The sequence below is a fragment of the Myodes glareolus genome, chromosome 2, assembly GCF_982192425.1.
Source record: "Myodes glareolus chromosome 2, mMyoGla1.1, whole genome shotgun sequence".
Lineage (NCBI taxonomy): Eukaryota > Metazoa > Chordata > Mammalia > Rodentia > Cricetidae > Myodes > Myodes glareolus.
Window position 1 is genome coordinate 138,590,105 of NC_142027.1, and position 25,014 is coordinate 138,615,118.

At 46.8% G+C, this 25,014-nt stretch overlaps 1 protein-coding gene across 1 annotated transcript in view; it reads left to right on the forward strand.

Moving 5' to 3' along the window:
* Positions 1–19,336, forward strand: part of Tmem233 (transmembrane protein 233) — a 49,400-nt gene extending 30,064 nt beyond the window's left edge. Inside the window, exons 2-3 of the mRNA XM_087897694.1 lie at positions 3,151–3,287; positions 17,458–19,336. Of these exons, the coding sequence (XP_087753820.1) occupies positions 3,151–3,287; positions 17,458–17,464 (144 nt within the window). The 3' untranslated portion in view covers positions 17,465–19,336. The remainder of the gene's footprint in view (positions 1–3,150; positions 3,288–17,457) is intronic.
* The last annotated feature ends 5,678 nt before the right edge of the window (positions 19,337–25,014 follow it).

Below are 25,014 nucleotides of genomic sequence, written 5' to 3' on the forward strand. Positions count from 1 at the left end.
TGCCACCGGCCTTGCCAGAGGGAGGATGAAGCTGTCTTTGCATAGATTGTGGGAAATATACAAGGCATTCACATGTGAGGGACCAGGATTAGACACACGGACTTATTACTGTGGCTTTATCTTGGGGTGTGGATTTCTTTCTCCTAACCTGTCAGAATTATTTTCGTAGGATTTGTGGATGTGACATCTAAAAGACAGACCAAGCCGCTTAACACTGAGAAATACGATTAAATAAAGTATTATGCCCTGTTTGTTTCTGGAGTGTTTAAATGATTGGCTTGCATTCATAATTTTCAGACGAATGAGTAAGATCATATAAACTGAGCCAGCGAGGCAGCTCAGGAAATACAAGCCCTTGCCCCCAAGCCTGACGACCTGCGGACCTGCGTTCAACCCACGGGGTCCGCATGTCAAGGAAGGAATCCACTCTGACAAGATCATCGACATTTTGGATACCTAAAGCCATCCACAATCCTCTCAACCTTTTGTACCAGATGGCACAGTTTGCATTCTGAGTTCAAAAAAAAAAAAAGATTTTTAAAGCATATGCATTTTCTCTAAAGCCCATTTCTACAACTCCAGTCTGTGTTATCTGCCAAGGGACCCTTAGGATGGCACTGTAAGTGGAAGAAGAGAAGAGCTACTGCAGCTAGGGCAGGGAGCTCTTGTCCAGAGCATCTGAGACCCTGAGCTACACCCCCAGTGCAGGGTAGGGCTGGAGGACCCCCCCCCCTTTGTTGCTAGCTCTCCGCTGTTAAAGGTTTGCCTGTGTCGTGTCCACACAGGCTCATGTGTTCCGGCACTCGGTTCCTAGCTGGCACTGCTGCCTGAGGAGGCTGTGGAAACTTTTAGGATGAGGGGCCTCGCTGGCAGAGGTAGGGCATCAGGGGTGGCCTTGGAGGTTGTATCCACTTCTGGTTCCAATCCCTTCTCTCTGTTTCTGGTCTTTGCCACAGTGTGGACCAGTCACCGCCATGCTTCCCCACCACCTTGCCCTGGAACTTCTGAAGCCATGTACCAAAGTAAACCACCCTCCTTTACGCTGCCTCCCTTGGGCATTCTGTCACAGCGAGGAACAAAGTAACTCCAGAGTTACTTTGTTTACTTAAGCTAATCACCCTTCCATAACACAAGTCCCTCAGACTGGAATCTTAGAATTCTATAGTCTCCTGCCTTGATCCTTCCCGCATATCTTTACATTCACCCAGCAGATTAACCAGGGAGTCAGAGAGGAAGACAAATTCAGAGTGGGAGTCCTATATAGAGAGAGGACAATCCTCCTTGACACTGGAAGAGGCTTTTCAACTGTTTCAAGTCAAGAGCAGCCTCGTTCAGATTCTCTCTCATGAGTCTTGGAGATAGGGTGGTACCCAAGGAGGAGGGTCACACGCAGGATGCCAGGCTGGCTGCAGGTAAGGAAGGATGTATCCATAGCTTGTACCCAACCCCTCAGCCAGGTGGTCAGTATGACTTCGCTGACCTGCACCAAACAAGCCAAACATCCCAGAGTCCCCCACCTCTCACCCGAGCCCACAGGCAATGCCCTCATGATAGGTGTGCCCTTCAGGATGCCCCGGCCTGGCCGTCTTCCTACTTACTGTGGTCACTGCTGTTGGAGAACATAAGATTGTTTTCTTGTCTAACAGTCAAGGTTAACATTGTTTGAGCTCCCGTTACTTTTCCTGTTCTTACTCAGATCATCACCATGTCTGATCTGTGAATTGCGTTTTCTGAGGACACTCAGAAGAATGCCTTGTCAGGGTGGGCAGTCTGAACCATCGTCACCCTAAACTAGATTATAAGGTCTAAATTGGAATCCCTATTGTTCTGAGCAGGGACTTTGACTGTGACGCCATCTAAAACACTGCCTGAACTTGGGTCCTTGTGATCGTGGAGGTGATCAGAGGTGGCGATGAGCCTGGCACAGCCCTATCCACCCAAAAGCTTAAATACGAATGAGGTGGGAGGAGTAACCAATTCATAGTAAAAAGCCGACGTGTGTTGAGCAAACAAAGTCAGTGCTGATCGTTTTGCACGTTAGTTCATGGACTCTTCTGTGTGACACTGTTGCTCCCGATGTCCCCAATTCACAGACAAGAACAAGGCGACTTTGAAAGATTGGTTACTTTCTGTACTTATCATGGCTTCTTAAGTAGAATCGCAACTCAGGCTTCTGAGATCTTGTGCCTTCTCAAGTAGCCCCAGGTGGGCCTAGAGCTGGCCAAGGGCAAGGACTAGCCTGAAGTCCTGACCCCAGGCCTCTGTGTCTGCATCACCCCCACTTCAGGTGTTTCTGGGGATCAAACTCCAAGGGACTTTGATGTGCTAAACTCACCCTCTGCCCACTGGGCTGCATCCCTGATAGGATGAACTCAGTAAGAACCCTTGCCATGTGGGTTCCTGGAGAAGTCATGGGTGATACAGAAAAGAACTGAGGATGCTGGGGGTGGGAGGGGCGGTTAAGGAAGGAGGACCAAGGCTCAGAGTAGCATTTCTCATCCGCTGCAACATTGTAACAGCATGAGATGTTCCAGTTAAAAGATGACCTTGACTTGTGCATAGAGGCGAATAACTGAGCCCAAGTTTTTAGTGTGGGAATGGCAGAACGCTTTCTGCCGATAATCCAACAGCAGAGAGTTTGGGTTTGACAAACACTACCACCTCTGTCCCAAGTTCCTAACACTGTCACCACAGCACAAAAGCAGCCACCAGCAATAGCAAACAAATCAGTGAGGCTTTGATCCAAATGAGCTATGCAAAAACAGGTGGCAGGCTGGCTCAGGCTGTGGGTCAGACTTGGCAATGACTGCCCCAGTGCTTGACCCAGGCATGCTCTTTCGTTCTACAGCTATGTATTCAGTCTCTTCCGCTTGACAAGTGTGGCTCTGGGAACTGACATACTGGGCAAATGAGAGACAAGCATTTCCACCCACACAGCCCCTCTGTGGGTGGGCGAGACAAAAATCAGTCCTCTGGTGGAGGTATGGAAGCCTTGGGAAGACTTCCTGCGAGATGATAGCTATGCTGTGTCCTCAACAGCCTGACACTGAGGGGAGCTGTCGCCAACGGCTTCTTAAGAGTTGTTTCGTTAAGGCAACCTGAGAAGGTTCCTGTCCTTCCTGTCACTGACTCTTCCTTTTTGTCCCCCAGTCTCAGAACAGCTACAATGACGGAGACTACGAAGGAGCCAGGAGGCTGGGGCGGAATGCCAAGTGGGTGGCCCTCGCCTCCATCTTCATCGGCCTGGTCATCATCGGAGTTTTCTGTGCGGTGCACTTCTCCAGGAAGTAAGTAGGCTCTCCGAGCCCCTGCTGCTACTGAGTGCTTTTCTTCAATACCCGTGGGAATCTATTGGGCTAGGTTAGGAATGGCTTTGATAATAAAATTAATAGGATCTTTACTTTTTCTTACACAGACCATCCAGGGCAGATGCAAGGTCTGTCTTCTGCACAGTCGTTCAGAGACCCAGGCTGTCAATCACTCCACTGTATCTTAGCAATCCTATGGGGAAGAAGAGACGGCTTATCATGACTATAACTCCTTGAGTCAGGACTGTCATGCCTGTCCCAAGAATGACCTGAGTCAGGTTTTCCTGCTCAGCTTCCCATCAAACAACAACAGACAAAACCATTAAAGTAGAAAATGGAACTTTACAATCAGACCCAGACTTGAGGGGCACATTTGACCCTTCAATAGCATCTGAAGATAAAGTAGGAACACTCCAGCAAGGATGAGGTCACCTTTCCCCTCCTCTCTGACCCAAGGTGTAGGGATCCAACCGTTGTCAATCCGGCACGTCGGGGCCAGTCCTCACACACTAGGACTGAATGGCTCTGGCTTGGTAGTGAACATGCTAGGCCTTGCAGTACATGAGGTCCCTACCACCATCTCTGTCATAAGTACTGAGCTCTACCACTGGACACAACAGCAGCCACAAGACAGCGTGGTAACGATCAGTAGGGCTATTTGTAGGTCAAACTTTAGTCACAGAAACAAGTGTTTTTATATGTGGGTTTTAATTCCCCAACCCTCATTTCTAGACCAAGAAGTGATGGGAGGAAGTGATGTGATAGGAGGAAGTAATAGGAGGAAGTAACATGAGGAAATGATGGGAGGAAGTGATGTGATGGGAGGAAGTAATAGGAGGAAGTAACATGAGGAAATGATGGGAGGAAGTGATGTGATGGGAGGAGGTGATGGGAGGAAGTGATGGGAGGAGGTGATGGGAGGAAGTGATGGGAGGAGGTGATGGGAGGAGGTGATGGGAGGAAGAGATGAGATGTGAGGAAGTGATGGGAGGAAGTGATGTGATGGGAGGAAGTGATGGGAGGAGTGATGTGATGGGAGGAAATGATGGGAGCAGGTGATGGGAGGAGGTGATGGGAGGAAGTGATGGGAGGAGGTGATGGGAGGAAGTGATGTGATGTGAGGAAGTAATGGGAAAAGGTGATGGGAGGAAGTGATGGGAGGAGGTGATGGGAGGAAGTGATGGGAGGAGGTGATGGGAGAAAGTGATGGGAGGCAGGGAGTGGGGAAGAAAAGAGAGCCTCTGTGGCTCGTCCACTGCCTGTGCAAATGTCACTTAGCTCACAATTAGAGGACTGGAGGCTGTCATGTGGCCCCGCCCAGCTGCCAGAGGGCAGGAGATGTGAGGGTATTAATGGAGCACCTAGAACTGTCCTAATATTCGTCTCACCAGGTGTCTGCAAAATTGTGCCCTGCATGTGTGACTTTGCATTATGCTTGCCTCATTCCTAGTTCAAGAACAAAAAAGAAAGAAAAACATGTGCTTTGGGATCACCCATGAGCTCTCCTGTCATAAAGAGGGGGACATTGATGTTTCCCTCTGGATTTATACATATTTTTTCTGAACCAACGCCACTTTCCATCAGAGTTTGGACAAAAGCAAAGGATACATGGTGTATAGCCGGGCCCAGAAATGAGAAGCACAAACTCCCAGGGCCAAGGATACTTCACCTTTTCTTCCTGGGCAACTAACTCTTCTACATCCTTGGCCAAAGCACCTTGCTCCTTAAGCTGAGAAGGCCAACCTTTTTTTTGGTTTCATTGACCAAAGAGGCTCACATGGGTGGACGAGGGAGGAAGTCACATCCTTAATCTGGATAGATCAGCCAGCCCAGCCTTGGTGATGGAGAGGACAGCAGACGTCACAGGAGATCAGATGAGCCAGGTGCACAAGCGATGAGGACCAGGCACATGTGGGAGTCCGTGTCCAAACAAAAATTCTCCCAAGGGGGAGCAGAAGGCAGTGTCCAAAGAAAGGGAAAGGGGAGCTAAAAGAGCAGAGGGAGCTCGGGATTTCTGTTCAGACGACACTGACATCATCATCGAGGTCTCTAAAATCTGATGATGTCGGCCTGGAGTGGGGGGAAGATGAGAACACTAGAGGACAGAGGAGAACATGCTGAGCTCTGTTCTTAAAGAAGGCGGGGTGTGTGTGTGTGGTGTGTGCACATGTGTGCGTGTGTGTGGTGTGTGTGTGTGTCGGAGCTTCGTTCTTAAAGAAGGCAATGTGTATGTGGTATGTGTGTGTGTGTGTGTGGTGTGTGTGCATGTGTGCGTGTGTGTGGTGTGTGTGTGTCGGAGCTTCGTTCTTTTTTTTTTTTTTTTTTTTTTTTTTTTTTTATTTATTTATTATGTATACAATATTCCGTGTGTGCCTGAAGGCCAGAAGAGGGCACCAGACCTCATTACAGATGGTTGTGAGCCACCATGTGGTTGCTGGGAATTGAACTCAGGACCTTTGGAAGAGCAGGCAATGCTCTTAACCGCTGAGCCATCTCTCCAGCCCCCGGAGCTTCGTTCTTAAAGAAGGCGGTGTGTGTGTGGTATGTGTGTGTGTGTTTGTGGTGTGTGTGTGTGTGTGTGTGTGTGTGTCGGAGCTTCATTCTTAAAGAAGGCGGTGTGTGTGTGGTATTTGTGTGTGTGTTTGTGGTGTGTGTGGTGTGTGTGTGTCTGTGGTGTGTGTGCGTGTGTGTGCGTATGTGTGGTGTGTGTGTGTCAGAGCTCCGTTCTTAAAGAAGGCGATGTGTGTGTGGTATGTGTGTGTGTGTGGTGTGTGTGTGGTGCGTGTGTGTGTGTGTGTGTCGGAGCTCCGTTCTTAAAGAAGGGGGTGTGTGGTGTGTGTGTGTCGGAGCTCCGTTCTTAAAGAAGGCGGTGTGTGTGTGGTATGTGTGTGTGTGTCTGTGGTGTGTGTGCGTGTGTGTGCGTATGTGTGGTGTGTGTGTGTCGGAGCTTCATTCTTAAAGAAGGCGGTGTGTGTGTGGTATGTGTGTGTGTGTTTGTGGTGTGTGTGTGTGTGTGTGTGTGTGTCGGAGACTGTGAAGCATAGGTAATAGTACAAGCTTGGTACTATTGCCTGGACCTAGGTCCTCACCACTCACCCCAAATCAACTGTTTAACTTGCTCAGACCTCAGTTTCCCCAACTGTGATTCACAGCCCATGAAGCTATTGTACGGATTAGGCTGGTGAGAGAAGGAGGACGTGTGCAGTTTGACGGCTGCTTCTTAGCACACTGAGAACGCAGACCACTTATTGAAAGTTATTGCTACTCTTGCTATAGACGGGACGGGAGAGGACCTCGGGCGCTAAGAGGACTCTAAAGAGAGCTCAGGACTGTGCACCCATGAGCCAAGCTCGGAGGACAGCGTTCCGGGAGAAGGAAGTCAGTCTTGGTTTCATTTCTGAGGACTTGTGAAAACACACACTGCCCAGATCAGACTTAGAACTAGACAGTCACAGTCATAGCAGCTGCCATGGGCGCCCATCCTGCACACAGCAGATAACTTGGAGCTTTCACACATAAACACTAGAAGGAGTTCAAGAGGTATTGCCGTGTTGCGAGGAAGGATACCGAGGTACAGATGGTTGGCAGAAGATAGGATTTAGCTGCATAAAGGGCGTGGTCGATCGGTAGTTAAAAATTAACCAGATGAGCTTTATATAAAAGATTTAGCTTTAATAAACAGAAGAAAGGAAAACTTACAAAACCAAGGTTCCAGCGATCTGGGGACTCAGTGGGCAAAAGAGAGGAAGCGGCAAGCGCACATGGATATTTTATTTGTTTTGTGTGGCCCCAGGGGGACACACCCTAAACAGAATGTGATTGGCTGAAGTTCCCCATCAGCTGCAGCTCTTTGTGCTGTGTTCATGTGTGCGTCTGTGTGTATGTGTGTCTGTGTGTGCACATGTGTGATCACATCTGTACCTGTGCATGCACCTGTGTGTCTATGTCTGTGCATGCACGTGTGTGTACATGCATGTATGTGTATTTCACATGGATGCATATATGTGTAAAGGTGGATTCACCTCTGCAGGTCACGTGGCAGTCAGATGCTAGGACGTGTCCCTCATCCCTCACACCTTAGCGTTTCACCCAGAGTCTCTCTCTGAACCCAGACAGATGTCTCTGCCCTTGGCACGGGGATGCCTGACGCACACTGCCACACCTGGATCTAATGTTGATGCTGGCGATCTGAAATCATGCTTACACAGCAAGCTCTTTACCCTCTGAGCTGGGTCCCACCCCTGGTTCTGGGTTCTGGAGCACAGCTTCTCGCTACCTGTCCATCATTGCCTACTTTCCCAGTATGCCCAGTGGCGGGGATGAGCTGTTCCTGCTTTGTGATCAACTCCAGCATTCACTGATGGGGCGACAATGCCACGAGGTTTGTAAGGAGCCGGAGCCCAAACACAGATGTCCAGGGTCAGGCAGGGGACGTACATGAATGTGGTGTTCAGGTTAGGAAACAATGGGGACTGTGCGGAGCCATTTGAAAGGGAGCAACCACCCCTCAGGATGCTGACCCCGTTTTTAAAAGGAGTCGGAAATCTGATTGAGATGTTGACAGCCACACTGTTTAAACCCACACTAAAAGAGAAAATGATGCTCACACCTGCAGGTTAGAGCCAATCGGAGGTGCCAGTCTGAGGTGAACATTCAGATCAAACATCGGATTGCCAAAGCTGGAGAGACAGCTCGCTGGTGAAGTCTGTCTCCTGCTCTTAACCAGGCACTGAGTTTGGCTCCCAGCACCCACACTGGGGAGCTCACAACTGCCTTTAACTGCAGTTCCAGGGTCATCGAACACCTTCTTCTGGCCCCCACTAACACCCACCTACACGCATATAACACACACACACACACACACACACTTCAAAAATAAAATATTTTCTTTAAAAAAAAGAGATGCTTGTCCCTAAGACATCACACCCAAGTGTTTTGAACAAGGGACCCAGAAGTCCTCACTCATGAGGAATTCCACAATTCATAGTACAAATGTTTCCAGATAGTGTCAAGGCATTGATGTGTGCATGCCTATGATTGAAGCTTCTCTAATACAAGTAAAAGCTATGAATTGAGGTCACCCAGCCACTCTTCCTCAAGAGTTGTGTCTCACAATGGTTAGAGCACATCCTAGCTCTGACCTGGGTGAGTTTTACCAGGACTCACATCCTAGCTCTGACCTGGGTGAGTTTTACCAGGATTCACATCCTAGCTCTGACCTCGGTGAGTTTTACCAGGATTCACATTCTAGCTCTGACCTGGGTGAGTTTTACCAGGATTCACATCCTAGCTCTGACCTGGGTGAGTTTTACCAGGACTCACATCCTAGCTCTGACCTGGGTGCACCTTTAATCACAGCAGTCGGGATGCAGAAACAAGAACATCTCTATGATTTCAAGGACAGCCTGTTCTACATATCGAGTTCCTGAACCACATAGTGAGATCTTGTCTCAAAATAAAACCGAAAGCTAACACACAGGTCATCTGGGCAAGCTGTTAAATGCTCAGACTTCTTTTTTCCTACCTACCTGCAGGATCAGATTCCTTTTAGGTACATTTCTGTCCAAGTTATCAAAAAGGGGGGTTTCTAGAGTTAGAATCCCAAGAAGAAACTCAAATAGCTTAGAACTCTTAGCAAGGGTGAGATGAGGAAATGTTTGAGGCCAGTCTATGCTACATACTAAGACCCTGCCACAGATAAATAGATTTTTGTCCTTTGTGTATGAGAGAGACAGAAAGAGAGAGAAACAGGGTAGCCTATAGAGAAAGAAATCAATTGCAATCTTCCAGTAAGCTGAAGTAAGCTAAGGACAAAATTCTCCGCAGTCCTTTGAAATAAAATATCCTCCATCCTACTTCATAGAAATTGGACGGGCATGTGGGACTGTTAAATAGAGGTCCCCGAGCTTTGTGCTGCCCAAGAATCACCTGGAAAGGTTTATAGACATTTTTATTCAAAACACGCCCAGAGGTTTCCAACTGGTGAATCAGACGTGAGCCTGGGAATCTGCAATTTTTCAGCTCTGAACATCGGCCCCCTCCCTCCACCCCGAGGATTTAGAGCCCAGTGTTAAATGGAAGCCTCTGGTCCAATCCTGGTAAACTTCTTCCTTTTCCTTTGCACAGGAGAAGGCACAGTAGGGCAGCCCTCAGCACAGTGGTCGGTTTTCCTTCACATCAGCGAACTCCCTGTCCTACTTTGTCCTAAGTCAGTGCCAAGGAGAGGGTAGGGTTACGGATGTGTGGGCGTCCCCACGGCAGGCTCTGTGGGAACAATCTGGAAGCCAGCAAGGATTTCATGGAAGGGAAATCTGACTGCAGAGGATGTCAAGCCCAAGTAAGGCAGAGCCATGAATGGATATTTCTGAGTTTAATTCAAAACTCCTCTCTAAAGGAGATTTTGCAAAACTGCCAAGTATTTGTCTTTTAAAAAACAGGGGAGTGAGGTACGGTGGCTCATGCCTTTAGTCCCAGCACTCAGGGTGTAAAGGTGGGAGAATCTCAGTGAGTTCAAGGCCAGCCTGGTCTCTGTGTAGCTAGAGAGCTCCAGGACAACCAGGACTACATAGCGAGACCCAATCCCAAATAAAAGCAAACACAAGCCGCAGCTAGAGAGATGGCTGAGTGGTTAGGAACACTGGCTGGTCTCTCAGAGGACCTGGGTTCAGGTCCCAGCACCTACTCAGGTGGCTCACAACTGTCTGTAACTTCAGTTCCAGGGGATCTGATGCCCCCTTCTGGTCTCCAAGGACACCAGGCAAGTGCACAGGGCAAACACATATGTAGACAAAACACTCATACCCAGAAAATAAAAACAGACAAATCTAAATAAACCAATAATAAATGAAGTGGAGAGATGGCTCAGAGGCTGAGAGCATTTGCTGTTCTTCCAGAGGACTTGAGTTCAGTTCCCAGCACCCACATCAAGAAGGCCCACAATCCCCTCTAACTGCAACTCCAGGAGACACAATGCCCTCTTTTGGTCTCCAAGAGTCCTGTACTACTGTGCAAATGCACACACTTCTTTAAATAAAAATAATAAAAAGTAAAGAGTTTTTAAAAACAAACAAAAAATTGATTTTTGTGGCCACCATGGTGGTATATATCTGTAATCCCAGCTGACTTGAGAGGCAGAAAGACAACGTAGCAAGATCAAGAGTTCAAGGTCATCCTCAGCTACATAGCAAGTTCAAGATCAGCGTAGGTTATATGAGTACCTATCTCAAAAAATTAATCCCCAAAAATTAAAAATAATGCAGCCCAGCGGTAATGTAACTGCTTGACATGAGCAATATCTATGATTTGGTCTCTGACACTGAAAAATATTATTGTCATTATTAAAAGTAGTTAGTATTTATCCTCATCAAGAAAATAATAATCAAGCAGGAAAATAGAACTCAAATGGCCTATGTCTCTCTAGTGTTTCTTTAAATAGTCCCAGACCATGGTAGTCTGTAACTAAACCCACACAAAGCTCTTGTTCATCTAATTCCATAGACTACCTAAGAAAATCACATGATGTTTGGGGACAGTTTCATGTCACCAAGTTCAGAAGCTCTGAGAATCATGCAAATATTTAGTATTTTGCAGAGAACAATGTCTTGTCAGATGGTTCTGGTTTCAAACCGCATCAGATACTTAAAGTCTCTCAAAGTTAGAACTTCTCTGCCCTCAAGCTGCCAGGCCAAGTGCAGAGATGAACCCACAGATGAAATATATACACATCCCTGCCATGTCTGCAGGTTGAGCTTCCTCCTAAGTCCTTTGAAGATTCAAGCGAGGTGAAACAAGTCTCGGTGGCCATGTTTTTCAAAGCACCCTCAGCTCTCAGACCGCCTGCCACAGATTCTGCTGGGGGACTTGTAAATGCAGATCTCTGGGACCCAGAAAGCCCTGGAGTGATCTTAAAATATGTATTATCTCACAAGGTATTGATTCTCGATGTTCTAACATCACATAACCACTGCCCTACTGTTTTTATTTAATGAAAAACATTCTCGCCCATGGGTATGTGCCATAAAACCAGACTGCTTACATGCCTAACATAAAAGATAAGATGTTTTCCCTTTTCTATACATTCAAGGCAGCACACTTCTGTGGCCAAATGTAGGTTGGCAGAGTACCCCACACAACAAGCAATTCTCAGCAAAGACCAACTGGATGCCCTGCGGTTGAGATACCCCTCGTCAAGAGGTACAGGCAGTTCCCACAGACTCAGCTACTCGAGAGCTCAGTTCTAAGCCTCCCATTAAATGTGGCTTTCTAGCAGACAGAAATCAGGTTTCATGACCCCGCTTCAGACTCCTTTCATTTGTGTAGCTGGCTCACAGAACTCAAGGAAGCACAAATGGGTACTCATTTGCTGTGAAGCACATCGCTGAGGTGTGTCGATGAGCATCCTGATGGAGAGAGGGAAAGGGTGGCAGCTTCCCTGCCACTCTGTGTGCATTACCCTCAGGCACAAGTGGGTGGCAATCTAGACGCTTTTCAGACCCCGCCTCTCTGAAGGGCTACAGGGGTTCCACAATGTTGGCATGAAGAATTACATCAATTCAGCCTTCAGCCTATTTTCCTTCCCTGGGAAAAAGAGATAGGACTGAAAACTACTGACCTTTCAGCACATGATTGGTTTCCATGGCAACAATCCAGCATCGCTAGTCTATCTAGGACCAACCAAGAGCTATCTGCTAGAACAAAAGATAATCTTATTACCTAAGAAAACTTGAAGCTCTGTAGTCAGGAACAGGGTCAAAGAGGACAAGGGATTTTCTTAGTGCTGCTGTCTGCAAGGGATCAGGGGATTTCTCAGCTCCCTGGGGCAGAGGTCATGCCACACCCAAGATACCTGCTGACACCTCATCTCCTGCATCTCCTCCTCCTTCCTCATGGTCCTTCACGTGGCTCCTTGTCTGATGTCCCATGGGACCAAAGGAACTTTGTTAGCAGCAAGACCAAGCCTGGATAAAGGTAATGGCGGCTGTGTGACAGAGAGGCCGTCTCAGTTAGCTCAAGTAGGCTCAGCTTTTTCTGGGTTTTGGTGTTTGGTGCTTTTGTTGTTGTTGTTTGTTTGTTTTGTTTTGTTTTTTAGGCAGAGTTTCTTTGTGTTGCTATGGAGCCTTTCACAGAACTCGCTCTCTAGACCAGGCTGGCCTCAAACTCACAGAGATCCACCCGCCTCTGCCTCCCAAGCGCTGGGATTAAAGGTGTGCGCCACCACCGCCCAGTTTATGTAAGATCATTTTACATCTTCTCTGGTGTTGAGTACAATCAAACTTCGTCTTGAAAGCTTCCAGAGGAGGGCTCCATTTTACATTCTCAGGCAGATCTGGTCAGCTCCATGCAACCACGCCTCCCCAAACATTTCCAAGAATGGAAAGAGATCGAAAACCAAAGTCACTGGCTGTATAGAGCTCTTGGTGGCTGCCCAAACACTACACACTCTAGGCTCTCGTTAAGAGGGAAAGGGTTGGGTTCCCATCCATGTTCATGAACACTGAGTGCAGCAGCAGCCAGGTTTTCCAGCATTTGTAGAATAGCATGAATCTGCCATTAAGTAAAATAAATATACAACACGATCGCCAGACACTACCTCTGTGTGGTCTTGGAAATATCCGAAGAGCTAAAATAGATTTGTAACTATACTCAGATTGCTTACCTGGGCATGGAGTCACATTCATTTCGGTCTCAACTGAGAGTGGAGGACCACAAGTTTGAAGCCAGCCTGGTATGTATAATGAGATGCTGTCTTTTAAGATGAAACCATACCCCCACAAACTAGCGCTCGCTTGTCCTTTGTAGCCACAAGAATCTTCACATCCTAAGGTTTCTTTAAGGAAGAACTTGCCATCTAAGAATGGTAGGGGGTCCTAGGTGCCCACTAGGAGGTTCAGAGTAAGCAGGAATTGTCGCCTAAGAAGGGTTGGTGTCCCAAGTGCCCATTAGGACATGTGTAATAAGCAGATATTGCCACCTAAGGGGGCTCGGTGTCCCTGGTACCCATTAGGAGGTACACGATAACTTTTCATTTATTCTCTGTTATGAAAGCACCTGTCTTGTACAGGTACTGGCAGGAACCCACCCATTCCTGCCCTCAGAAAAGGTTGCTGTTGTAATCAGGAATGGAAGGGCACATGTCGTGTTCTGAGGTGGAATCAAACAAGAACTTGGCCTTTTGTCAAAAGCACACAAGCAAATCTGAGTGGGACTGGCAAGATGGATCATGGGGCAAAGGGGCTTGCCTCCAAGTCTGATGCCCGAGTGTGATCCCCAGGACCACACGTGGTGGGAGGAGAGAACTAACTCCCACAAAGTGTCTTTTGATGTACACACACACACACACACACACACACACACACACACTGTGGTGCATGCATGAACACACACATATACAGAGAGAGAGAGAGAAAGAATTAAATAAATTTAACTTTAAAATATTTTTAAAAAGCAAACTTGTGTTCTTTACTGTGTAATTGGCTTGGACAGGACTTCTTGGATATTGTTTTTACATAAATATATCTTCACTGAAATTTTATTTCTAATAAAAATGGGGATTTATTTCTCAAAGATTGAGCAGGGTTTTTATTAGCTTAGGTAAGCTTAGACAGGGGATCCAAAGCCAAGCATCCAACAATGGTAGATTGGGATATAATGAAGAAAGAGAATACAGCACGTTCAGAAGCTAAGGCCTGTGATCTTAGCACTGGAAAAGCTGAGGCAGAAGGATGGCCTCAAGTTTAAAGACAGCCTGGGCTACAAAGTGAGAGTCCATCTCAAAAGGAAAAGAATGGAAACACTTCACTAGTGAGCAAGGAGACACAGTCTAAACATTCATTAAATGCTGCATTTTTTTCTTGGCCAGATTGAAGTAGTTGAAAGACGGCTATCAGAGCTGGCAGAGTGTGAGACACTGGCTATTTTACCGTTGGTACAGGAGTAGCTTGGGACTGTCTTCGTGGCTGCCTCTCCGGATGGACAGTCAGACCTCTGCACCTGTGGGTCCCTCATCCTTAAATCATCTCGGGCCAAAACCATTTAGAACAATATTGCATCTTCATCACATAGGAACTGACATTTCTCTTGTTATTTCCTAAACAATGCAGCATAGCAACAATCTCCACACTTCCATTGTATTCAGAGTTAAACAATCTGGAAATAAAAGGATTCCTGTAGGTTCTATATAAATAACAAGCCACTTTCTATAGGAAACTCGGGCCGTGTGGATGGATGCTGGTGTCTGTGGGAGGAGCTAGAGTCAATCCCCTCGGATACAGGCATAACCGTGCTCCCATGTACCCACTAACACACCAGTTCTACACCTCAGCACTGGGAGGGCTCGCTGGCCTGTCTGTCTGTCCTAATGGGAAAGCTCCAGGCTCAGTAGGAGACCTTGACTCAAAAAAGAAGGTGGGCAGGTGACTGAGGATACCAGGGCAACCCTGACCTTCACAAACATGGACAAACATGTGTACGCATGCGCACGCGCGTGCGCGCGCGCGCGCACACACACACACACACACACACACCATAGTTGCAAATGCACAGAAATGCATGGCAAATAGGGATTCTCTACTCTTGTCATGCTGGGGGACTTTAAAAACTACTAGCCTATGATTCACTATGATTCACTGTTAGACTCTCCAGCTACAAGGCCAGGCATGATGGGTTTTAAGACTCTCTCGGTAATTCTCATATGTGGCCAGGGTTTGAAGCCATACCTGTGCAAGGATGCTCCAGGAGGCTTTGTCTGGAACAAGGGGAGCCCTTAAAAGAATTAAAGAGCACATGGGCAGATTAGACAAGCAGTGCTGTGTTTGGGAAGGACAGTCACGTGGCTGGAAACGTGGACACTTCCTTTCCAAGGCTGCATGCTTGGCTGCGCCTGCCCTCGCCCCTCTCACGGTGCATTCTCCACTCCAGCAGTTGAATTCTTCCATGTGAACACTGAGCATCCTCCTTGGTGCTTGCTGGCCCCAATGCCTGGAGCAGTCTTCCTCTTTTTACCCACACAGCTTGCTCCCATTTCTTCCTCAGGTACTTGTCCTGAGACGAACCCCAGTGAATACTGAATGGATATGACCCCATTAAGTACACATGTGTATACATGCTCACACACGTGCTTACACATATTCCACACACACTCCACACACGCACACCACACACGCTCTACATACACCCACACACACACACACTCCACATGTTCCACACACTTCACACACACATACCTCCACACACACTATATACACTACACAACACACTACACACATACACTATGTACACACACTCCACACACACGCACATACTCCACACATGCACACACACATTCCACACACACGCTCCACACACTATACACACACACTCCACAAGCACAGTCCACACACACACCACACACACACACACAGTCCACACACACATATTACACACACACACACACACACACACACTCCACACACACCTGGAGAAAGAAAATGCCCAGAGGACATAGACTACCCAACACTGAGAACTAAAAGTCACTAGAGAGGAGCCCGAGGCACAGAGCCGCACAGTGGATGTAATTGCATCTGTAACATCTGAATGTTTTCTGCACAGACCACACGCAAAATTAAATACATTTTTTATTGAAAACTTTCAAGGGCCTGTCTTAAACGTGTTCACTCGGAGTTCAAAAAGAGAAGCCGCAATAAGCGTAGGACAAAAGTCTGATGGCTGTAGGGGAAAGAAAACCTTCTCTCAAATGTTCTTTCTAGTCACGCGCTCTGTATTTCTCTCTATCCCACTGCCTCTTCCCCGGTTCTTCTGTCCTAATCGTTTATAATTTCCTTGCTCTGATTCTGTCTCAATTCCAATCCCAAGTTACAATACTCCGTTTCAATTCTTTCTGTTCTAATTATTTTACATTCTTCTCCTCCTCCCTCCTCCTCTCCTCCTCCTTCTCCTCTTCCTCCTCCTTCCTCTTCCTCTCTATCTTATTTCTTCTCAATCTATTTCTTTGGCTGTAACAAATTCCATGCACGTGTGTGTGTGTGTGTGCGTGTGTGTGTGTGTGTGTGTGTGTGGAGTATCTATGTGTGTGTGGAGTATGTGTGTGTGTGTGTGTGTGTGTGTGTGTGTGTGTGTGTATCCTTTCATTAACAACTTGTTAGTAATATAAAATACTACAAGGCATATTCTCAGGACACAGGCAGTCTTTGAAGATATGTAGCAAAACTTACCAGCTAGTTTGTAACTAACAGCAGCTTCAGCAGTGAGGAGGTCCCAGAGATCATTTTAAAGAGGCTGCTACAGGTTACAAAGGAAGAAAACTACACCATTGAGAGATCGAAGGAAAAAGCAAAGAATATGTGCATTATTTTACATTTCTTAAGTGTGATTAATAATATCAGGACATAGTCAGTTAGGTGCTATTGGTCTCTTGAAGGACTAAGAGAAAACAAAAACAAACACCTCCAACACCACCCCGATTCATCATAAATCCTCTGAAGGCTTAGGGCCTACAAGGCCAGACGCCTGCAATTTCATACGTAACATCTGTGGAAGTTCCCTGAAGTGGTCTGTCCAGAAGGACACATGTCTGGTTAACTTGCTCTGTCAGTAAGGCTAATGATAGAGAATAGGCTTCTAAGTTTCTCACCATAAATGTGGAGAACATAGTGTAGAGAGATGCTGTCCTTTTGACCACACCCACAAATATGATTGAGATGTAATCATGAGATTACATGTACATATTACATGGAAATACACGGTAATGGGGAGCTATCATAACTGTTATTGAACAAGCAAAATTACAAATGAAAGCAACAGTTTCCAGAGTCAGTGGCCTTGCCAGCTCTGCCTGGCAGGGTTCCTCTATCTGAGGATAATTTCTCGGGTGGGTTGACACCTGAATTATCAATTGCTATAAGCTGTAATTGCACCATGGCCTACAATAGCTCGTGATAAACACTCCTGACAATTTTTCAGGTGAAAAAAATTTTTTTTTCAGAAGAAAACCAGTGCTTAGAGCCAAAAGCATGAAAGCCCACTAGCCCACTTGAGCAACCTCTAGTCAGGATGGGTTCTTCAGACAAGAGCAGTGAGCCCTCAGAGTCCACCCCCAGAAGTCCAGCCCATGTCTTTCTCACACACACTGTCTCCTTCTCTCTGTACCACACAGCCCCTGAAGAGCCAGCAGTCAGCGGGCAGCATGGTGGACGGTCCTCATCTGACACCTCCCAAGAAGTTTCTGAGGAGTGGATCCTCGGTTTCAGACTGTGAGATCCTTCCCTCCAGGACTCTCCAGAGGCAGGTCCCTGGCAAATGGACGCAGGAAATCAGAGTGGCACAGACATGCCCACCAAAGTCACTGACTGCTGAAAAACAAGAAAACGGTGTCTCGCTGCCTCAGTTCGGCAAACTCTGCGTCCATTCCTCTTCTGTGAGGATGAACTCCAGAAACCTCACTATTTTTCATGGGGGGGGGGTCTGGATTTGAGGGGAGCCAGTGGTTTCCAAGGAGAGCAGTGAATGCTGGTGTTTACAAAATAGAATCCAAACCTTGTAGCATGTTTCAAGATGTACAGTAATTTGAATTCACAGATTTTTTTTTCCCGTGTTGTAGGTTCTCACCATTTCCCTCAGCAGCCCCAACGCTCACGCAGGCCTTCCGGACTTTTGTGCCATGTTTAATGTGTCCCAGCAGTCCCCCCTTCTGCTTCTGTCTGCATTCATCACGCGGAGTCTGAAAACGAGCCCAGACCCCAGGCATATGTGCACCCTCTTCACCCAACTGTGGGAATAAACTGGTTATTTTATGGAACGTGGCTTTCTTTCCAACCTATTTTTTTTTTTTTTTTTTTTTTTTTTTTTTTTTTTTTTTTTTTTTTTTAGCAAATCTCGGGCAAGAGCTTTGATTTTCCGGGATGCTACTTGAAAGAGTCATACCCTTGCATTTTTTTTCCCTATCCGTCGTCAACTATTAAGGTATGAATGCCCCGGCTTCATGATGCCATTACCCCACGAGCCTAGGGATTTTGCAGTGTGTAAAGCGTGGGCCATGGGTGGTACACAAGGTGATCGCTAACTTATAAATACAACAGCAAATAACACTGGATTTCGAAGACCTGCTTCCTGCCTTATCTTTTCTCGTTCCTGGTTGCTGCAAGGAGAATCTCTCTCTCTGAGGTACCAGTGGTTCCTTCACACCTTCCTACCAGAACAGTCATTGCCCAGCCCTGCAACGAGAAACAGCAGCCTTCAGGTCCAGTCTCAGGCTAGACAGAACTTGGTGATGTTATTAGCTTCCACGCGTGGTTCGTCACGGACTGATGCTCTGCATTATTTAAGTAAGTGGACTCAGAGGTAGATATTGAGTGCTTAACCTAATAGGTGATATTCATGGCCAAAGAAAATCACCTCCAGAATTAATGTCGGAAACACGGTGACAGTGAGCATCAGCAAGGCAAAGTACCCTGTTCTAACTGCATGGACAAGTGATGGAGACTCCAAACGTCTGTTTCTATGTCTTTCAGGGGGAATGGAGGGTTGTCTCAGGCAACTCAGGCTGGCCTTGAATTGCTATATAGCCAAAGATGACCTTAAAAAACGATCCCTCTGCATCTGCTTTCTGAGTGCCAGGCTTAGGGGCTTCTTCGGCCACACCAGTCACTCTGTATTTCCTTATTCGGCACTAGCTATGCAAGTTGATTTTAGACAAGTTTCTTCCTCTGAAGAATGGAGATAAGAACGGCTACCTCCTTACCTCATACCGCTATGAAAATTAATTGGTATAATAGATGTGCCCCTGGGGGGAAACTCGATGCACTAAACAGATATGGAGCATGATAATTGTGGATCTAAGGCGTTTGTGGAAACACTAGACCCTAGCAACAAAGAGAAAGCTTGATGGACACGAGACTCTACCGGTCATTTCACCCAGGTGTGTCATGAGCCAGCCCTTGTCTCAGAAGGGAGGCTCAGTGTTCAGGGACACCAGCGCCATTCCAGCCTATTAGGTCCTGTTTCTCACATCTTGTTGTTTGTGTGTGTTTGGGTCTCTGGTCTCTTTTGCCCAGTGGAAAGTGTTGCTGAGAGAGCAGAATAAAAATGACTTTAAGTAAGCCCATTTACCGTGCTGTATGAGTCCGGTTTTTTTCTTGCTGTGTTCAATCTTCTAGAAACTTCCATAATCAAAATGTTGCTCATCCACCTCAGCCTTTTTCCACAGAGAAGACCATAGAAAGGGCAGAGATGGGGCTAGAGAAGCCCCCGTTGGTAAACTAACTTATATCTGACCTGCGAGGCATTTAAAATGTTAGTTCAGCTAAAGTCAAAATAAGATGATACTCTTATCAGTGGGATCTACAGTGGGATCAGAGGGGCTCTGAGTTTTGTTGGCCCCTAGGGCCCCAATATGGGACAGTTCTCTTCCTTAGAGCATTTTATAATATCTGGACTGGCCCTCTTCCCACGGTAAATCTCCACTGTCAACTTGTGAACAAGAGAAAGAAGACTTGAGGGATTATCTCTATTAGGTTAACTGAGATGGGAAGACACACCCACTGTGGGGGGCACCATTCCTCACGCAGGGTCCTGGAGTGAATGAAAAGGTGAGCAGAAGGGAACTGAACACACACACACACACACACACACACACACACACACACCTCTTACTTCCTGAGGAAGGAATGTAACCAGCTCTCCCTCCTCCGGATCCGGATCCGGATGCTGTGACTTCCTTACCTTGAGGACTGTGACCTCCAACTGGGAGCCCAGAACAAACCCTTTCTCTCAGGTATCTTCTGTGGGGGAATTTCACAACAGGAAAAGGAAGTGGGATGTCCTAGCACATCACTCAATGAGATGAGCGGCTGAAGCAAAAAGTGGGGTTCACTGTTCACGTAACTGCAAAACTCGAGGGAGAACGTTGAGGAAGACTAGATAAAGGCGTGCTGGGTTGTTGGAAACATTCCCCGACATTTCTCATCCCCGGATTGTTGTGTTTGTTATAGGTTCATAGTGATGAGCTTGCGGCCAACAGCTCTGGACTTTCCCGACTGTCTTACCACCACCCATGGAGCTAAAGCGTTTGCTTCCATAGTTACTGGGTGGGAGGAGAATTAATTGTACAAGATAATGTACAATTGGTCAGATACAAACAACAACAAAAAAAAACCAAAAAACCCATAGACTATCCAACCATCATCAAGCAGATGTGGCCAATAGAAACTGACTGCAGCAAGGAGTCAGCAGCCTCTCTCCCCTCCCCCCAGCTTTTGGAACACCGGGGCTGAGTGTGAGGGTAGTGCCAGACAATCTTCACAGATGGAGGGTGTGGAAAAGGTGACTCCCCAGAGAAAAACCAGAGAGTGTTTACCAGAAGGAGAGACAGATGCTGGGCGGAAGAACTCAAACTCTGTCCACATCAGGCCTTCTGTTCTAACTACACCTTCCAAGAGCAGAGTAACCAAACAGCTTTCAAAGCCATTTCCCAACTCTGTAGACTCTCCTCTCATCCAGCCTGCATTCCCTGGGCACCTACTCAAGCACGGAAACCGGACTCGGCTTTGAAATTCAAATCCCACTAAGGGAGAACCCAGGAAGTCTGCTCGCCCCCATGAGGGACAGAGGCAAATGTGAGTGTAGAAGGAAGCCACGGAGGGAGCACACAAAGGGCTCCGCAGATGGGTGAGCTGGCTGGCTGTGAGGGGCTGGTGCTGGCGGTTCAGGGAGCACAGTTCCTCTGCATGGCTCATCATGGCTGATGTCTTGAGGCGGCCCTGTCCCTACCCACAAGTTATGGGCAGAAGCAGATGCAGACATAAAAATCGCTGGCCTCAGCTCCTGGATCAGCAAATTAGCTCTGGCAAACGGCAGGACAGCTGCAATCAGCAAAACAGCTCCCTGCACGAATCTTGATATGTAACCCTAGACCCAGGCTTCTAAATATAAGAGACAGCTTAGGGCTACCAACTACTTCCCCCGACCTAAAATAGCATCCATATTCATGGTTTACTACCAATCCTAAAAAAAAAAATCCATATTCCTGTTCTTATTAGGCCCTAGAGTTACTCTAAAAGGGGGTGCCTGAGTCTCGACACTTAATTCCTGTTCTTCTGAACACAGAATTACAGATACCATTCAAGTGCTATTTAGCATCACAGAAGAGTCGCAGGCAGAAGGACCCCCTCCCAAACACTAGTTGTGTCTTATCAGAGGTGAGGGGACGGGAGCTTCCGAGTCTGTACCTGTACACGCAGATAGATGAGCGTGCAGTCAAGCTGACTGTCTATAACTGGACCACATATTCTCCCCGTGTCCACACCCACACAGCAGGCCACACATGAGACCTCAAAGTGTTCACTACCGGGGGTGGGGGTGGGGGGTGACACAGAATTTACGGAAACAGGAAAAAGTTGTTTGCCTAGAAGGGTAGCAAATGGTCTGATGAACAGCATGAAAGAGGACCTCACACAAATTGCTACACATAAAAGAATAAAAGAGAAGATAAAATTCTGATGTCAAAAAAAAAAAACCTAAACTGGGTGAGTGGTGGTGGTACATGCCTTTAATCCCAGCACTCAGGAGGCAGAGGCAGGGAGATCTTTGTAAGTTCAAGACCAGCCTGGTCTACTAAAGCAAAGTTTCAGGACAGCCAGCGCTGTTACACAAAGAAACCCTGTCTCGGGGGTTGGGGAGGTCCCCTTTAAAAAAATTCTGGCGTCCATCAAAACAATTCACTTCTCTTTATTTATTTATTTATTTATTATGTATACAGTATTCTGTCTGCTTGTATGCCTACAGGACAGAAGAGGGCACCAGACATCATTACAGATGGTTATGAGCCACCATGTGGTTGCTGGGAATTGAACTCTGGACCTTTTGAAGAGCAGGCAATGCTCTTAACCACTGAGCCATCTCTCCAGCCCCCAAAACAATTCACTTCTTATGGTGTTGCAAATCCCAAACTATCCCAGCACTCAGGAGGCAGACGCAGGTGGATCTAAGATCCAGGCCAACTGGGGTTACACAGTGAGACCCTGTCTCAAATAAATAGAAATAAATCAATGCACAAATAAACTCCAAGCATTGATGCTGATCTTCACCGCCATTTAGAATCACCCAGGAGACTGGAGAGCCAGGCCGTTCGGGGTGTTGGGAGAGTGTTTCTGTGTTCCCAGAGATGATGAGCTGACAGGAGCAAGCTCGCCTGAGTGCGGGTGACCTCATCCCATAAGGCGGTCCCTCCTCAGCCATGCAGTAAGCAAGCAGCTCCCCTTTGACGTGCTCCCGTCATCATGATGTTGTGCCCAAGTCCCAAAGCCAAACAATTATGCTTTGAACTCTTCAAATGAATCCCACCTCCTTAGGTGGTTTCTACCCAGTATTTTTTTGCCACAGTGACAAGAAAACTAACCAAAAGGCAGTGACTCCACACAAAGTTACCATCCTTTGATTCTGGGTATCAGGAGTCCGAAGTGTCACCAAGGTAGGATTCCTGCAAAGTCTTAGTGGTCAGTCTCTTGGCTCCTCTTCTGCTGTCCCTTCCATCCTCCCTCTCCTAAAGCCCGCTCCTCACCTTCTGACTCCTTCCTGCCTGCCTCCCAGTCTTTGTATATGCTGCTCCCTCCGCCCCAATGCCAGTCCCCAGGTTTCATATAGCTAGCTTTTCTGCTGACTTTTATATTGCCATCTATGGCCCTAGTAACTTAACAGATAATAACCCTGTTTCGGCAGAGCCAAGGGCTGTGGGCTGAGCCCCTGAAATCCTGAGCCCAGACAGACAGAACCCCTTTTAACTGCTCCCTATTTCTCAGATGTTGGCCACAGAGATGAACTTTGCTGGGCAGTTTTCCTTAGACACCTTCCCTGAACAGCTCTTCAAGAACCCCCTCTGCCCACTGGGTCTTGGTGGAAGCCCAGTCACCGGCCCCTCCCGTCCTTCGCTGATTGAGAAATGCTCTACAGGCTTGCCTACGGGCCCCATCTCACAGACACATTTTCTCAGTTGGGGAGTTGGGGTCTTCCTCTCAGATGACTCTAATTTTTGTGAGCTGACATGAAACTGGCTGCACCATTGGCTCTTTGTCAACCTGACACGCGGCACTCTAAGAAGTAACCTTTTTGTTTCTTATTTTTTTAGGGGGTCATCCCCAAGATCTCATATTTTAAAAGATCACCAATATAAAACATATTTAAACAAATATAAAACTCTTAGATTCCATCTTACACCTGTAAGAATGGCCAAGATCAAAAACACTAATGACAACTTATGCTGGAGAGGTTGTGGGTTAAAGGGAACACTTCTGCATTGCTGCTGGGAATGCAAGCTGGCACAGCCCCTTTGGATGCCAGTGTGGTGATTTCTCAGAAAATTAGGAAACAACCTTCCTCAAGACCCAGTAATATCACTTTTGGGTATATATCCAAAGGATGCTCAATTGTGCCACAAGGACATGTGCTCAACTATGTTCATAGCAGCTTTGTTTGTCATAGCCAGAACCTGGAAACAACCTAAATGTCCCTCGATTGAAGAATGGGTAAGGAAAATATACATTTACACAATGGAATACTACACAGCAGAGAAAAATAACGACATCTTAAAATTTGCAGGCAAATAGAGCTAGAAAACATCATACCGAGTGAGGTAAGCCAGACCCAGAAAGACAATTATCATATGTACTCACTCATAAGTGGTTTTTAGACATAAAACAAAGAAAAATGAGCCTACAATTCACAACCCCAGAGAACCTAGACAATAATGAGGACCCTAAGAGAGGCATACATGGATCTAATCTACATGGGAGGTAGAAAAAGACAAGATCTCTTGAGTAAATTGGGAGCATGGGGACCATAGAAGAGGGGAGAGGAAGAGAAGGGAGGGGAGGGGAGAAAAATATATAGTTCAATAAAATCAATAAAAATATCACAAATATAAAACATATTACAAATTTAAAAGTCCCACGGTCTTTACCAACTCAAACACATTAAAAGTTCAGTTTTTAAAAATCGTCTCTTTTAAAATTCAAAATCTCCTTTTAAAACACAAAGTTTCTCAACTGTGGGCTATTATAAAATCAAAACTATGAAAATTCTTTCTCACTGCAAGGGGGATGAATCAGGGCACAGCACTCTTGAATATGGCAAAACCAAACCCCAACAGTGTAAAGAACTCAATGTGCAATTATCTGGGATCCCTCACGATCTTCTGGACTTCTCCAAGGACTTGGGGCACTTCTCTGGCTCTGTTCTCTGCAGCACACACAGCTTGGCCTCTAGGCTCATGCCGGCTCCATTCCACGTGTGTTTCCACTCTTGATGGCCTTTCCACGGTACTGTCATTTCCAAAATGCTGGGGTCTTCTGCGAACGGGCTGCACTTCCACCAATAGCCTCTCCTGAGCTCTCTTCATGGTGCGAAGCCTCAACTTTTCTCCACGACCCCTCACGCTTTCAAGCCAGTACCAGCTGGATGACTCTTATACTACAAACTTTGGCTACCAACATGAGGTACAACCTTAGCCACCTCTGTAACACAGCTCCTGTGTGCTGACCCTCAGGAAACAGGAAACACTTCCCAGAAGATTTCACGTCAGTGAGGCTGGCCTTTTAATTTTCAATTCCAGCTGACCCGCATTCAGCTGTCCCAGTAACTTAAAGGTTTTATTTCAGGGCTCCTGGTCTCTAATCACAGCAGACTCTTCAGCTCCAGCTGACCAGATACCTCAGCTTCTTTA